This window comes from Canis aureus, chromosome 5 (genome assembly GCF_053574225.1).
Source record: "Canis aureus isolate CA01 chromosome 5, VMU_Caureus_v.1.0, whole genome shotgun sequence".
Classification (NCBI taxonomy): Eukaryota; Metazoa; Chordata; class Mammalia; order Carnivora; family Canidae; genus Canis; species Canis aureus.
The window spans coordinates 20,672,052-20,688,301 of NC_135615.1; the positions used below are offsets into that span (position 1 = coordinate 20,672,052).

The 16,250-nt window shown below is 35.9% G+C and overlaps 1 protein-coding gene across 1 annotated transcript in view; it reads left to right on the forward strand.

The window, feature by feature from the left end:
* The window catches only part of CUBN (cubilin), a 263,301-nt gene that overhangs the window by 204,393 nt on the left and 42,658 nt on the right, over window positions 1-16,250 (forward strand). Inside the window, exons 56-58 of the mRNA XM_077897053.1 lie at window positions 1,210-1,359; window positions 10,908-11,108; window positions 13,741-13,870. Of these exons, the coding sequence (XP_077753179.1) occupies window positions 1,210-1,359; window positions 10,908-11,108; window positions 13,741-13,870 (481 nt within the window). The remainder of the gene's footprint in view (window positions 1-1,209; window positions 1,360-10,907; window positions 11,109-13,740; window positions 13,871-16,250) is intronic.

A 16,250-nucleotide genomic window follows, 5' to 3' on the forward strand; every position in this document is an offset into this window, starting at 1 on the left:
TGGAGATGTCTTTGGTGCAAAAAAGTTGGTTTTATTAAAGCATGGGGACAGGACCCATGGGCGGAAAGAGCTTCACTGGGATTGTGAGGAGTGACCGATTATATACTTTCAGGTTGGGAGAGGGTTAGGAATAAGAGAAGTCTCGAAGGAATTTGGAAACCAGGTTTTTAGGATCTTGAGGGGTCATTTACTACTGTCTAGTAAAACCTTAGTCATGAGACTCTTCAGATGTGTATCAGTGGGCCATATGCTTGGAGGATGATTGCCAACATAAGTAGGGGGTGGGCAGAGAGGAGCGGTAGAGATAAAGGAAGTTTCCAAAGGGATTTTTCTGTGTTAAAGACTTACAGGACATCTCCAGTTAATGTCAAAAGGTTGCCTTTTGCCTCTAGCAAAGTATTCACATCGAGGCAGCTGAGCTCCTTGAGGAAGGACACTGCCTGTCTCAAGGACTTGTCAGTGGGCTTGCAAGTTGTAAGGAAGTTTAATTTTTTTCTACATTTCTTTTGCCTTTGTTCCCCACATCACTAAGAGGATGATTCTTTATTGCTGACACCAGGGAATCATTCATGCGAGAATTTGATAAGAGTTGGCATTAGTAAAGTCAACATTTTTAAAAGCGGTTTCTGTTTATTTTTTTTTTTATGGCCAGATTACAATACTGGTGAAAATAACATAGTTTTCTAATATTACTATAAAATATTTTAAAGCTATTAGGTGGCGGGCACCTGGCTGGCTCAAAGTCAGTAGAGTATACGACTCTTGATCTTGGGGTCATGAGTTCAAACCCCACATTGGGCAGAGAACCTACTTGAAAAAAAAAAAAACATTAAGTGGTACTCATCAAGTAAAAATCACTTCATTTGTTTTATCTCTTTGTTTACATGAATCATGTTCAGTCTTTGCTAAGTTTTCCTTTCATATTATCTTCAAATTAAGTAAGTGATTGGCAATGAATTTGTGGTAAAATTTCTTACTACTTAGCCCAAAACTCTGCAGCATATTTTAGCACATATAGAATGTTCTCATGTTGTGTATATATTTATTTTAAAATCAGAACTCCATCCCTTAAAAAAAAGAACCCTATCCCTTTAGTTATTGTTTCTTCCATCTGGAGTATCTCAGAGAATATGTCTCTGGAGAATCTGAGGAGAAGATACTATACGTGAGAACAAATGTTCTGATGATGCCTTTTTTCCTCTCACGTAGGATGTGGAGGTAATTTCACGAACCCTTCAGGTTACATCCTTTCTCCAAACTACCCAAGGCAATATGACAACAACATGAATTGCACCTACATCATAGAGGCTGATCCTCTGTCCGTGGTCCTCTTGACTTTTGAGTCTTTCCATTTGGAAGGTAAGTTTATTCTTATATAAATTACAATTGAATCTTTTTAAAAAACAATTATTTATTTTAGAGAGAGAGAGAAAGTGAGCACCAGCAGGATGGGCATGGGGGGGAGAGGGAATCACCAACAGACTCCATGACTGAATATATACAGCCCAATGTGGGCTCCATCTTGTGACTCTGAGATCATGACCTGGGCCCAAATCAGGAGTTAGATGCTCAACCAACTGTGCCATCCAGGCATCCCTACAATTGATTCTTAATAAATGAGGCAGAGGTAGTGTAAAAATCACCATTTGAAGGAAATATTTAAAACTGTCAGAGTATTTTGATTAAAATTCCATCCAATACTTTAAGAACTCATTCTATATATTCTCTCCAGAAATGAGAAAGTAATGTAAGAGGTTAAGAACACAAGCATCATGTAAATTGTTTAAAGAAAAAAAGTCTGAAAATTATTACATCTTAATAATTGTTTTTGATGTATTCACTTGTGCCTTGTCCAGACACACACCCACATGCACGTACACACCAAACACTAACTAGCAAGAGCATCTATATTGCTGAGTCAAAGTAGCTGTTCAATAGATGTTGAAAGAGTGAATAAAATGAATATAATTAATAAATGTTTGCACTCTAATTTGATTCAATATTACATGGAACTCCTTTCATCTCATTTCTTTCTTTGATCTTCAACAATCCCATAGGGATTGTCAACTCTGTAACTACAAGTGCCCCTTTGAGTCATCCCCTAGCTCCTGGAAATGGAGTGTTGACAAAGGGGACAGTAGGCCTGTTTATTTGGGCTAGTTCTGACCATAATAGACACAACTTGATGTTTTGGAGCTGCTGGGACACAGTTAAGGAAAAAGATCTCTTCAGGAAGATGAGTAATTTCAACCACTCAGCCATATTAATATTTTTTACAAATTAACTTTCCATTTCTAAATTACACTTAGTGTGTAAATTTGTCAAGCTACTTCTGCATAATCAGAATTCCTTCCTGTTTGGGTTAGTCTCCCATGCCAGTGAAAAGTTACAGTTAACGAAGTGTCCTACAGTATTCAGCATTCAGGAAATTTATGTTTCATAAAAATAAGAATGACATGTCAGTACTCATACATTGATAAATTATACAAAGCATCTCTCAGTTTATCCTTTTTCTGTAACCTCCTTTTCCTACATCTCTACAAGTTGTAAATTTTGGCACGTGTGTTTGCTAGAATGCCAAATATGAATTGATGTATGTCACTGTAAAAAATGGAATTTGAAGTAAAATATATCTTTTCAGCATTTGCTAGCACAAAATGCCAGTAATATAAAAATGCATTCACAATGTATAAAGTGTTAGAGGAAGGTAAAACAGGCTATATAAAATGACCCATTTCCATATTTAAAAATAACATATATGTAAGGCTATTCAGCTGTACTTTAAGGATTGTTACCACTGTGCAGAGATTTTTAGGTGATATGTATTTTCTTTATACCTCCTCTATTATCTTTTTAACCAGAAAAAAGTTACTTAAATAACAGGAGAAAGCCATATGGCTTCCATTCTGCATTTGTGTGTGCATTTGTTCTCATTAAATTACCTAAACACAAGAATGCCATATGCCAATATCATTTAGACTAAAAAAGGAGATGTTGGTGAAATATACTACATAACATAGCCACAAAAAACACTGCCAATACCAGTGATGTAGGTATTATTACAAAGGAACCTATACTGACTCCAAGCAGTAGTTCCTGAGTTTAGTTGACCAGTGGGATTAAGGGGAATGCATACTCTGGAACACTTGATGTGGGGTGTAGTGGGAGAGAGCACAGCATTTTAGGATAGGTCTTGATGGCATGTCAGCCACATACTAGTTATGTGACTTTCTGCAAATTAATCTTTCTCCTTCATAATCACTTTTTTAAAATATAAAATAGTAGTTATAAAAGATAATGCTGTGAAAGCCTGTTTTGTGAACCTATAATTCATCAGAGTGCACACAGTTTTGTTATTTTTGCTGCCACCAGTCAGGATCTCCAGACACATCCTTATGTATGTTGCCTGGGAACAGGTGCTTGGTTTTTCCAGATTAAGTTGCTGGCTAATCCTCACCCAATTGAAGAGTTGGCTTTTTTAAAATAAGGTGGTAGACTTCTGATAATGTCTTGTGACATTTCAGGGTTATAGGTACTTGGCATGTTTAAGTGAGTAATTTCTGGCTATAAATTAATTGAATTTTGTTGATTCCCAGAAAAAGACAATATTAATTAAATTTGCCTTATAATTAGATTCTTACCACTAATCATATCAATGCCGACATTCACTGAGTACATGAACGTACTCTAGCTTTTAACAAGCTAGAGATTCATTAGCTACAGTAAAAATAATGTTCCACACACACTCTTTTTTTTTTAAAAAAATATTTTATTTATTTATTTATGAGAGTCACACAGAGAGAGGCAGAGAGAAGCAGACTCCCTTTGGGGAGCCTGACACAGGACTCCATCCCAGGACTGACCCCAGGATCATGCCTGAGCTGAAGGCAGACAGTCATCCATTGAGCCACCTAGACGTCCCCCCTTCCACACCTTCTTACGTGAGCCTGAGGAATTCATGTTCAGTATATTGTAATAAGATTGAAACTGCTCCTAGAAATTTCAGGAGCTTTGGCCTTTCTAGCTGCTCTAGGCCATAGGAACTACTTCTAAAAGACTGTCCGCATGTCTAAGCATTTCTGAGCCCAGCGTGCCAACAGAGCCAATGGTGAGCTCAGCAGAAATGAGGGTTTTAGATCTGTTCTTTAGGGGCCATTAGCATGAAAGATAGATCTGACAAGAAAAAGATGGGCTATCCCAGATTACAGAATACAGTAGGGACATATATTTGTTCATAGTTGTGTCTCCCAAACACCGACTGCTGGTTAGGAAAGGTTTTACTATTCAGACTAGCATACTGATTATTCAACTACATGCTGGTGTTTTCACCACAGGGAGTTTACAAAGATTCAGTGACTGATATTCCACTAAAGTTAAGTTGCTCCAAAAGTATGTTATGATATTTTATGTTGGCTTAAGTTTCTCATTCCTATTCCAATACTAGTACAGACTTCTCATCTTTTCTATATAGTCACTGATGAAGTATATAAAAATTCCAGTGATATCAATCAAATCCATGGAAGAAATTTCTCTTTGAGGAAAGGCAACTTTTTTTTTTTTTTTTTCTGAATGTCATCTCAAGATTGAGATGGCTTTTTGGGATTTTTAACAGTGGCATCAAAATTTCTAAAATAGAATAGAAAATTGACAAATTTAAAATGTTTCTTTTCGTCAAAAGTGAAACACCAGAAACAGACAAAAACTAACTACAAAACATAAGCGAAACTGTCAATATTTGTGCTTATTTTGCCATCAGAAGTTGTTAAATAAATACTAATTTAATTTTCCCAAATATTGAAGGATGGAAAAGTGCATTTCTGTGTTTTCATTATTCATGTGCCCAGATAGATGCCTTGAATTTGCTGGGAAGATTATAGGCCATTTATTTTTATTTTTTTACTTTATAGATAAAGCATTTAGCAGATGAGATCCCAACCTGTGGCAAGTGATTGCCTTCCATATCTTGACTTTTCTGTCATTAAAATTCAGTAATAACATTGATTCACCTTGGTGGGAATGAAAGTTTAGAAATTCTTAACTAAAAAGATCCTACAGAGGCAAATTATAAACTCTGTTTCTCTTAGATCCAAAGTATCTCTTGATTAGAATTGAATAGTAGAGCAGCACCTTAGCACAGACAGTGCAGAGAAACAGAAGGACAAATGCTTTCGCTCACTGTCCTCTAGAGATGGCCTCAGAAGAACAGGGCTAGATTAACAGAGCAGCCAGATGGTAAGTTTTTTGTAATATTTGCCTAACTTTTTAAAAATTTTCCTTGAAGTCCCAGTTTACAGCCTATACCCAATGTAAAATTAAAATGGAAAAAAAGGCTGTACTATATGTTGGCAAATTGAATTTAAATAAAATATTTGAAAAATAAAGGAAAGAATAAAATAAAATGAAAAAGAAAATTTAGCTTTAGATTTTTCCTTTTGCCCTTTTCCCCACCAAGAAGTCCAATAATTAGGTTTTTGTCAGCTTAGTTCACATTCCCCCCACCATGTAATCTAAGTTTTGTTGTTTTTTTTAAATGGCATTACCCAACTACTTACCATTTCTTCTCTTGCTTTACTTGTTTTTAAAGAAATCAGAGTGTAGGTACATTTCACAACTTATTATTTTAGAAAGCATCAGGCAATGCTTCTTTTGAAATGTTCCTATTGATGGTTTATTCAAATTGGCCAAGCAGTTGGGTTATTTGGGATTCCTTGCTTGCCTGTGTTATAAAACTTTGGCCTGCACATCCTGTGGAGTTGAGTTCTGCACTGGCCCATGCTTCTCTGTCCCACTCACTCATTTCTCCATTGAGCAATCCAGTCTCCACACTACTCTTAATTAGGCATTGCTACCCCCTGATTCCCATACCTCTCCCAGAGCCCTTTGCTGCTTTGCTGTAAAGACTATCTTCTCTACAGTATTAAAATATTCTAACCCAAATGATTTTCCCCTGTTAGTCCTGTTTGATACCTCTGCCCCTCTGTTTATGGCTCTAGAGAAAAAGCCTAAATTTCTGAGCCTAAATTTCACAAGTTTATGTTATTTGCTGAATTATTCATCCTTGCTTTCCTTTCATTTCTCTCCAAGTTCTTGGAATCATGATGCAATTCAGAATATTGAACATTGCTTTGTAATAAATCCTAGAAGAATATGATAAAAATTATATTTTAATACATAGGAAAAAGCCTTAGCCATTTCAAACAATAAACATCTCTTAAAGTCTTTTTTTAGAAAGATGGAAAATAATCATAAAAACAAATCCTGGAGGATATGGCTTTACACCTCAGAGATTAGTAGATATAGATAGATAGATAGATAGATGATAGATAGATAGATAGATAGATAGATAGATAGATACATTTAGTAGTAAATATATGTCAAATCATTTACAAAAGATAGAATTAAGAATGACTGGAGTTCCTTTTCTTATGGCATGGGCTCTAGTCCAAGGAGAATGTATCATTCAATCTCAGGTTACTTCTCTTCCTGACAGGTTCTCATATGTCTAATAACTGTAACCTGTTGGCCATAAATTCAACTTTTATATTTATCTTGGTCCTTGAAGAACTTTTTCAAACCTTAACTTCATTGTTTCACTCTCTAGAAGGCAATCGTGCTAGTTGTATTTAACTATATTCTACTTGAGAGTTTTGTATGTATTTTGACTGTGTATTCATTTGGTCCCCCCAATGATTATGAAAAGGTGTTTAATATCATTGTTTTCTGATGACAGTGGTCTTTGCCACCAAATATCTTGTCATTGAAAAATCAGGCTGATCTGTTTAATCTAATGCAATGATATGATAAGTAGAGCTTGAGAAAAACATGTATATGTGTGAATTACTTCATGCCTACTGACATAGTTATATTTCATTTTCGTGTACAGTACCTTGTTTATGCAAAAGCTTGATATATTCTTAGACTTCAGGTAGTCTCTAAAATTCTGATATTATGTAATGTCTGAATTTTTATGGATAAAATTTGAAGGACATTCTATCTTAAAGAAATCACTATTGGAAAGGATTTAAGAATGTCTTAATCATTTAAACAACTTGCCAAACATCATTACTTTCACAATTTATTGAGTTAGGCTGTGCGAATGAGCAGATCATTTTGAATGGTGTAGTTATTTGATACTCTCTTGCCATCTACAAAAATAAAAATTATAAAACCTCTTCTCAACTTCCTCTGCCTCTCCCCGCATCAACTTTCTTATTGTTGAATACAGATCTTTTATAAACACTTAAAAGTTTTGCCTTCTGTATCTTGGTAAGATACAGAATTTTGCTGATATAGATATACTACTATCTCATGAACTTTCTAGAACTGAACTAGTTCTTTTAATTGATATTTTGGAAATATGATCAAGTATATGACACACTTTACCTTATGTTTCACAACCTTTCCATAATTTCCTAAGACAACCACCACTGTGATAGTCTATATCATTAGGTGAACAACTTAAAAACTCTCTAATACTTAATGAATATCTGCATAGCAAGCCATTTGATCAAAGTGCAACCAAGTTTTTAATCTAGCATCAGGAATATTTCCATTCATTCTGTGATTTTGCTGCTAGAACGTTTTGTATTGTTACTAGCTAATGATATTTTTATAATTAAGGCATAGTATTTTTTGATTCTCAAACTCACCTACTCTGAATTTTTAAAATTCCAGGAAAAATTTGGTGTCTAGAAGACAAGTTCAGAGGTTATAATTAAGGTACATAATTTGGCAGAATTCAAACCATGAATCTGAGTTTAATGTATTTCTTTTTTATACTGTTTGTCCAATAACATATTACTTCTTGTATGATATGGTCATCGAAGTTAAGTCTTTCACATTTGTAGCTTGGAGATTTATGCCCAGTTAGAAGCATTTCTATTCCAGGATTTTCAAAATGAAGAAATTCCTTGAGATTATTTCATAAATATATCTTGATACTTAAGATTGATTAAGATTTATTTTGTATAGAAACCTAGCTAAGGAGCCGAAAGCCTTCCTAAGATCAATTTTCTTTAGATAATACATTCAAAAAAGAGAAGGGAATTTTTAATGTACAGATATGTAAGGAAAGAAAATGTTTTCAACAAGATTCTTTCAGTTAAAAGTGATAGATTATCTTCAGGTTCGCTTTGATATAAAGTAGACTTTATAAGAAAATACTGGGTTATCTTATCTCATCAATGGAAGATTTGAAAATAAGAGGGGAGTCATGGGCTTCCAGAACAAGTGGAAGCAGGAACAAGAATCCTTCAGAATGTTCTCTTTCCTTCCCCCTTCTCTTTTTATTGCTTTCTGCATGACAACTTCATTTTCTCTTACTACCGTGTGGATTCCTTTACATTTCAGGGGACAGCTGCTGTTTTCCAAGTTGAACATCTCTGGCTTCTTGTATTGACTCCTTTCTCAGTTATAGTTTGAACACATCTGATTTTTCTAGATTGGGTCTGATGTCCTATCATAAAGTAATCAATCAGTCTATCAATAGTGCTCAGGATAGTGGGGTCCTATAAAAAATAATAACGATGATTATGATTATGGTAATCCATAGAGTTATAATTTCCAACCAACAATTCTACTCTTAGATATTTACCCAAGAGAAATAGAAATTTATGCCCATGATAGTGTCCGGAATATAAAAGAACTCTTACAAACTCAACAATAAAAGATATATAACCTAATTTTAAAATGGCAAAAGATCTGAATAAACATTTCTTCAAAGAGGATATGTAAATGGCCAAGAAACACACGAAAAGATGCTTAGCATCATTAGAGCGAAACAAAAATTAAGACCATCATGAGCTATCATTTCATTCCCATTAAGATAGCTAAAGACAGACAGACAGACAATAACAAGTGTTGGTAAGGATGTGGAAAATCGGAACTCTCATTGTGGTGCTGGTGGGGTGGTAAAATGATGCAGTCTCTTTGGAAAACAGTCAGATAGGTCCTCAATATGTTAAGCATAAAATTACCATATCAGTCATCAGTTCCATGCCTACTTAGATACCCAAGAGAATTGAAGGCATACATCCCCACAAAACCTTGTCCCCAAACACCACAGCATTATTCATAATAACCAAAAGGTAGAAACAAACAAATGTCCATTAACTGCTGAATGAATAAACAAACTGTGGTCTATCCATACAATGGAATGCTGTTCAGCCTTGGAAGGAATGAAATACAGACTCATGCTGAGCATGGAGGAACCTCAAAAACATCATGTTAAGTATAAGAGCCAGTCAAAAAAAAAAAAAAAAAAAGTATAAGAGCCAGTCACAAAAGACTGCATATCATATGATTCTGTTTATGTGGGACGCCCAGAATGGTTAAATCCATAAAGACTGAAAATAGGTTAGTGGTTGCCCAGGGCTGGGAGAGCAGTAAAGAGGGAGGGCTACTGGAGAATGATTGTTAATGAGGCAAGGTTTGTCTCCAGAGGGATGAAAATGTAGAATTGGGGGAAATGTCAGATACCAAATACCTATGTAAAAGAATGTTTGTTTCAACAGTATTTTTAATCAAAATAAGGTGGCAAAGGGGCAGCCTGGGTGGCTCAGTGGTTTAGTGCCACCTTCAGCCCAGGGTGTGATCCTGGGGTCCCGGGATCGAGTTCCACGTCGGGTTCCCTGCATGGATCCTGCTTCTCCCTCAGCCTGTGTCTCTGGCTTTCTCTCTCTCTCTATGTCTATCATGAATGAATAAATAAAATCTTTAAAAAAAATAAGGTGGCAAAGATAGAGTTAGCAAGCAATAGGGGATTAATTGAACTAAATATTGGGCCTTTATATGTTAGAATTTTATGTATGCATTAATTCAATGTTTTAAAAGAATATTTAATCACATAAAATACATGGTTATGTTATTTTATAGTAATAAAAAATTAAGTAACAAAAGATCATGCACAGTGTGACCCCAATTAATATTTTCACAGTATAATTAACCTCTAAAAATGACTGCATAAGGTACAGTTATAAATCTTTTAAATTTTTTATTTATCGTGTTTTCTATTTCTCTTTGGAATGAGTTGGAGTATATACTTCTGTACATATATAATTAGAATACAAAACAATGATGTATATTTAACAGTCACTAAACTCAAGCTAATGCTGTTCCTGTGAACATTTAAAAGTGTTGTTCAGTGGGACACCTGGGTGGCTCAGTGGTTGAGCATCTGCCTTTGGCTCAGGTCATGGTCCTGGGATCGAGTCCCACATCAGGCTTCCTGCAGGAGCCTGCTTCTTCCTCTGCCTATGTCTCTGCTTCTCTCTCTGTGTCTCTCATGAATAAATAAATAAAAACCTTAACAACAAAAATAAAAATGTTCAGTAAACATTGAGGAATTTCTCATTCTCTTTCCATGGAAGGAGTCCCTTATCTGTATATAGGCATTAAGTTAAAGCAGGGTTTTGCAAAAGCAGTGCTGTTGACATTTGGGGCTTGGTGATTTTTGTTGTGGTGGGAAGAAGAGGGTGCTTAGGGGTTACCCTGAGCACAGGAGCATATTTAACAGCACCCCACCTTTCCCCATTCCATGCCATTAGCACATCCCAACATTACAGCAAAATCCTGTCTTCACATATCGCCAAATGTTCCTAGCAGACAAAACTGTCCTCAGTGTATAATCACTATATTAAAGGAAGGAAATTCCGGATTATTTGAAAGTGGGATTTATCTATTGTGAAGTTCTACCTGTTTCCTCAGACCTATGTTTGTTTTAACTAGGGTCAACATTGTTTCAACAGGATGCTGAGTTAAATAGGGACTTACAAAAAGAGCCCTTGACTCTCATTTTTATTTCTACATATATTACATGAATCTTCATTACATTTTTGTCTGAATGTTTATAGCACTGATCTCTTGTGTTGCTTCTGATTTTAATTCTGGTTGTTCTATACTCCATACAGCTCGCTCAGCTATAACTGGAAGCTGTGCCAATGATGGTGTTCACATTATCAGGGGTTCCAACTTGTCTTCTACGCCTTTTGCCACCGTGTGTGGCAATGAGATCCTGTCACCTGTCACCATCCTAGGTCCAGTGCTGCTCAACTTCTACTCAAATGCACACACAACAGACCTCGGATTCAAATTTAACTACAAGATAACCTGTGAGTAGCCATAATGATAGGGTCTGGAATTTACTTCTCTTCTTGAGTAATTCTTATTAGGAGTTTTAACTGTGATTCATACATCACCAACTTGAAGACTCAGGCACTGAGTCTTTTCTGCTGAGGTAGAAAAATGACCAAATAGATGCATGGTCCAAAAATACTCACATTTTATTTTATTTATTTATTTATTTATTTTTTATTTATGATAGGCACACACACAGAGAGAGAGAGGCAGAGACACAGGCAGAGGGAGAAGCAGGCTCCATGCACCAGGAGCCTGACGTGGGATTCGATCCCGGGTCTCTAGGATCGCGCCCTGGGCCAAAGGCAGGCGCCAAACCGCTGCGCCACCCAGGGATCCCTCACATTTTCTTTAAAAAAAAAAAAAATGAGGACCTTCTTCATGAACTTTGGCTAGGACTACTCTTTGAAAATCAAATGGAAGATTGAAATTTATTTTTATAACTTAAGTTAGAATAGAATAAACGTTCCTGCTATCTTTACTTGTTAGTACATTATGTAAAGATGTCTGTTTGACCTGGACTATCCAGATGCCTGTTTCATTTCTCCGAGTCCCTTAATTAATGTGAAAAGCAGTGCTTTATACATTTAGAAAAAAATAGAATATTTTTATAATCTTCTAGTAGGAAAGGATTTTTTAAATAATATACAAAAAGCACAAGTTCTAAAGGAAAAGAAAAGATTAATGCATTCAACTATGTTATAATTCACAACTTTTCTATTTCAAAGGCAAAGTGAGAGAGGACAAGTCACGGATTGAGCAAAAGCCTTTGTAGCTACTAGCATCTTTTCATTCTCTGTAGACAGTTTGTGTATTTGAAAATCATAAGATTATATTTCTCTATTTTCAGTAATCTTTTCCTCTCCTGCAATACACTTGCTTAATACTGACCATTTTTACCACATCATCCCAGTTTCAGTGAAATGGGCACACACATCTGGCAAAAGCTTTGTTTTATGTTGTTTTATTTGACCAAAGTCATTACTGAAGTTGAATCATTTTCTTTCAAATAAATTACTGTTCCCATCCACAGAAAAGACTGGAAATTATTTACTAATGAAAAAGGTCTTGACAGTTGGTTCACATTAGCTGTTCTCTGAGTCCTGACCCCATGTGATTGTGTGGGGCTCTCTACATTTGTCAGGGCACAAATAGAATAGATTCAGGCACAGTGATTCGGGTCCTTCTCCTGGGCCGTCTTGTTGAATAAAGAGGAACATCAGTTTGTTTTATTGTTTTGGTGCCACTGGTGTTTTGGAGACTTACAGGCTGCTTTATAATCTTCTACTCTTTAATCTCTCATTTGCCAAAAACAAAACTGTATGTAAAGTTTACCACATCTACTATGAGAGTGCCATTTAAAGAGTGTTGACATTGAGATTTCAAATGACAAGGTACAAATTTGAGAGTTACTTGGGCATTGATAAGCTTTCAGAAGCCACATAATTGTGTGCAAGTTGAAATAGAATAATGGGTACACAAGTCTAACATTTAAATCATTCCAGTTGTCCCCAGAGGTCTGAGTTCATTAAAACTTATGGGTGTATAGAGAAGAGCCATCCTCGAAATGTGGGCTTACCTGAGGGAATATAAACAAATAAGCAAATAACCTTAAGTGGCTGCCACAATTTGTTTATCATTTCTAAGAGATGTAGATGGAATATGTCCAATGGCAGTATATAAATCATAGAAATGTCATCAAAATATATTAATCATAAAATAAATATAAGTCCTACTCACTGCAACAAGTGGAGCACTTTCCATCAATGTGTGACATAGTCTGATCCTCCTTATATGTCAGGTCAAGCAGATATAATAATAATTTTATATTTTTTAGAATGGGATTTTATTGTCTTTTTTATGGCTGTGGTTTTATTGACTAATAGAAATAACTACCAGCTCTGGACTATTGATTGCTGGAGTCAGGGCAGGGAGGGGGAGTAGCCTCCTCTTGTCGAGGACCAGTAATACAAATTTAGGTAAATATAGTCCTTACCAGGCTCAGAATTAAATGGAAACACAAAGGACCCCAAAGCTATGCAGTTGAGCCCACAAGGGGAACTAAACTTGAAAGTTCCAAAAACTATTTCCAATAGTTCATGTTATAATATTCTGTCTTGACAGAGGAGACTCTACATTTAATATGTTTAATCTGTATTAAAGATTTCCAGATCGCAGTCCTTCTTGGGCCCAAATGCTCACAACATACCTTAGACTCTGCATGACTTTTTTCAGCTTTGAGTTATCTCTGCCATCCTTCTCAATCTGTCTGTTAAATATAGGGAATGAACAGTTACACCCCAACACATGAAATGGTCTTTCACCTTATTTTCACTCTGGTCATTAATCTGACCCAGACTTATTCCATTCCAAGATGTGCCTTAAAATATTCCTCCCTGCTCCTACTCCCTTCCTGTCTCTTCCCCCGAACTTAGTGGGGAAAAAAAAAATCAGTATTAATTGCAAACAACAATGAAGGGAGATTTAAGTTCTTTAAGACAAATGGTTATTATCTCTCTTAGGGAAAAAAAGGTACAATGGTAAAGAATATATCAAAATTATTCTTTCACACTATGAATACTGATTGTTCTTTGTCTCCTATTGCAGCCTGTGGCGGTGTATTTAACGTCTCCACTGGGGTCATAAAGAGCCCTGCCTATTCATATTCGGACTACCCCAACAACATATACTGTCTGTACACCATTGTTGGTAGAGACGACAGAGTGGTTCAGCTCAAGTATGTAAAACAAATGTACCTTCTTTAAAATCAGTTCAGCTCTACTTAGGGAAAAGATATTCCTTTACGATAAAGAACACTGATTCTTATTGGAGATATACAACCGAGCCTCAAGGAAGGAAGAGTGAAGTTCTTGTTTGGTAGTATAAATCCGGGAAATGGGTGTCCTGCCTTCCATGCAAGCCAATAGGGATTAAGGGGAAAAGGAGGCACTCCCCCGGTGAAAATGAGTGTTTCAATTTTCCAACAGTTTCAAAGGAGCTTTGTATAATGGGCTGTAAAATTATAAGCTTGTCTTGGGAACAGCAAGAGGAAGTAGTTTTCATTTGTTGGGCACTTATTATCCACAAGGAACTTTAATTGATACTTTCCATAATTCTCTTCTTTCATTCTTAAAACAGTTATATGAGGCATATATTTTTAAGCTCATTTTACTGATGAGAAAATTGAAGCTCAAAAGTGTTAAATTATTTTCTCAGTGTGATATGCTATTAAATGAAGAGTCAGAATTTGAATTCACATCAGATTTTCTACCAGAGCCATGTCCTTAATATTTCCCTATGCTTTCTCTTGAGGGGTAAATATTTCCTGTCTACTGACGAAGTGTATTTTTATTCATGTATCAGAATACCTCTAAACTGGTGCTATATTATATTGCTTACATCATCAGTAAAACTCTCCTCTAATCCTACCTACTCCCTACAGGACTGATTAAGGAAATATAACCTGTATTTATGAGGGATAAAGTTCAAAACCACATTCATCTGAGATGATGTATTTGCAACTCTTGTGTTTCAGTGATATACAGCACATGGCAGAGAGCTCTGAAAGTTGGTATAGTTCTCAACAATCTAGAATATTTTATAGAAGGTCATTGGGCTAGGATCTCTCTTACCTACACCTCCCCCTTCCCCCCACCACTAAATGATTATGATCACTTTCATCCCTAAAAATCATATACTCTCTATAATTTGCCTCCAGGAACCTCATATGTCAAATGGGTCTTTGAACTATAAAACAACTCTTACCCAGCCTGCTTGGGTTCCTGTCCCAGATAGTTAGTGTTCTAAAGGTTGTGCCTTGAAGAAATCTCTAGATCATCTCTGAGACTATTTGCAAGGAAGCTGTGCCCTGCAGGCCAAAAAGCCCATTAAGTCCTAGGGACAAAAGAATAAACAAAAACTGCCAGATGGTCCAGAGCAGTAGGCCTGGAAAGGGATCACTTGCCTAGAATGGTCATGTAAGGGGCCATTCTTGTCATGGGCCTTGGTACCTTGGTATTTGCTTCTGCATGTGTAGGTTATAGTTGATACATGTACTATATATGTTGATAACATGTATTTCTGGTTCCTGTGTGGGCCCTGTGAAGCAGATACTATCCCAGGCATTGCAGAAGTTGTAGACATTAGTAAAACATGAATTCTTCCACCCGTGCTCTCAAAGTAAGCTGGCAACATTTGCTTTTCTATCAATGGCTTTTCCAGATATCTTCTGTGCTCTGGAAAAATGATAACAAATAAAAAGCCAAAATAGCTTTGAGTCTTCTTGGAAGCTCAAATCTTTATTTTTCTTTATGGATTTATATTGTAGAGAATAAATGTGTTATTCAAGGAGAATAAAAATTGATGTAGTGTTTTTGGAAATTAGCTATTGCTCTGCCCTCATCCTCTTTTATGAGAACATTAAAATTTACATGTGTTTAAAGAAAATAAAGAATTTTCATCATGTTCTTAATCATCAGTTTGAAAAAATGAACTAATTAAAAGCTTTTTAAAAAAATGTACAGATCCTTTTTTTCTTAAGGCTCTTAAGAGGAATTTTCAAAGTAGGTATTTTCAAATTATTCTGGATGAAAGATTATTTATTTATTTATTTATTTGAGAGGCAGAGACAGAGAGTGCAAGGAGGAACAGAGGGAAAGGGACAAACAGACTCTGTGCCAAGCACAGAGCTCGATCTCCTGACTCTGTGATCATGACCTGAGCCAAAATCAAAAGTCGGATGCTTAACTGACTGAGCAACCCAGGCACCCCACAAATTCTTCTGTATTATATGTTACTTATTATAGCTGTTAGCAAGAAGAAAAGACCTGAGAAAGCAGAAGAACCTAGAAAAATCAGGGCAGGATATCCAATAATTTAAATAGGTTAAAGAAAAAGTTATAATAAACCCATCCTAAAATCCTAAAAGTAAACCATGCAGAAAGCTTTGCTTGTTTGGGGACTCTGGGAATAGTTACTTAAAATGACAAAGCATAAGTCTTAGATTAAAGTACTATCTCAGGCCATAAAAGTAAAGTTAAGGATGTATCTGTTGGGATAGTATGAATGGTAACAAATGAGCCGAAGGCATAGTAGCTTATATTTCTCACCTGTGTGAG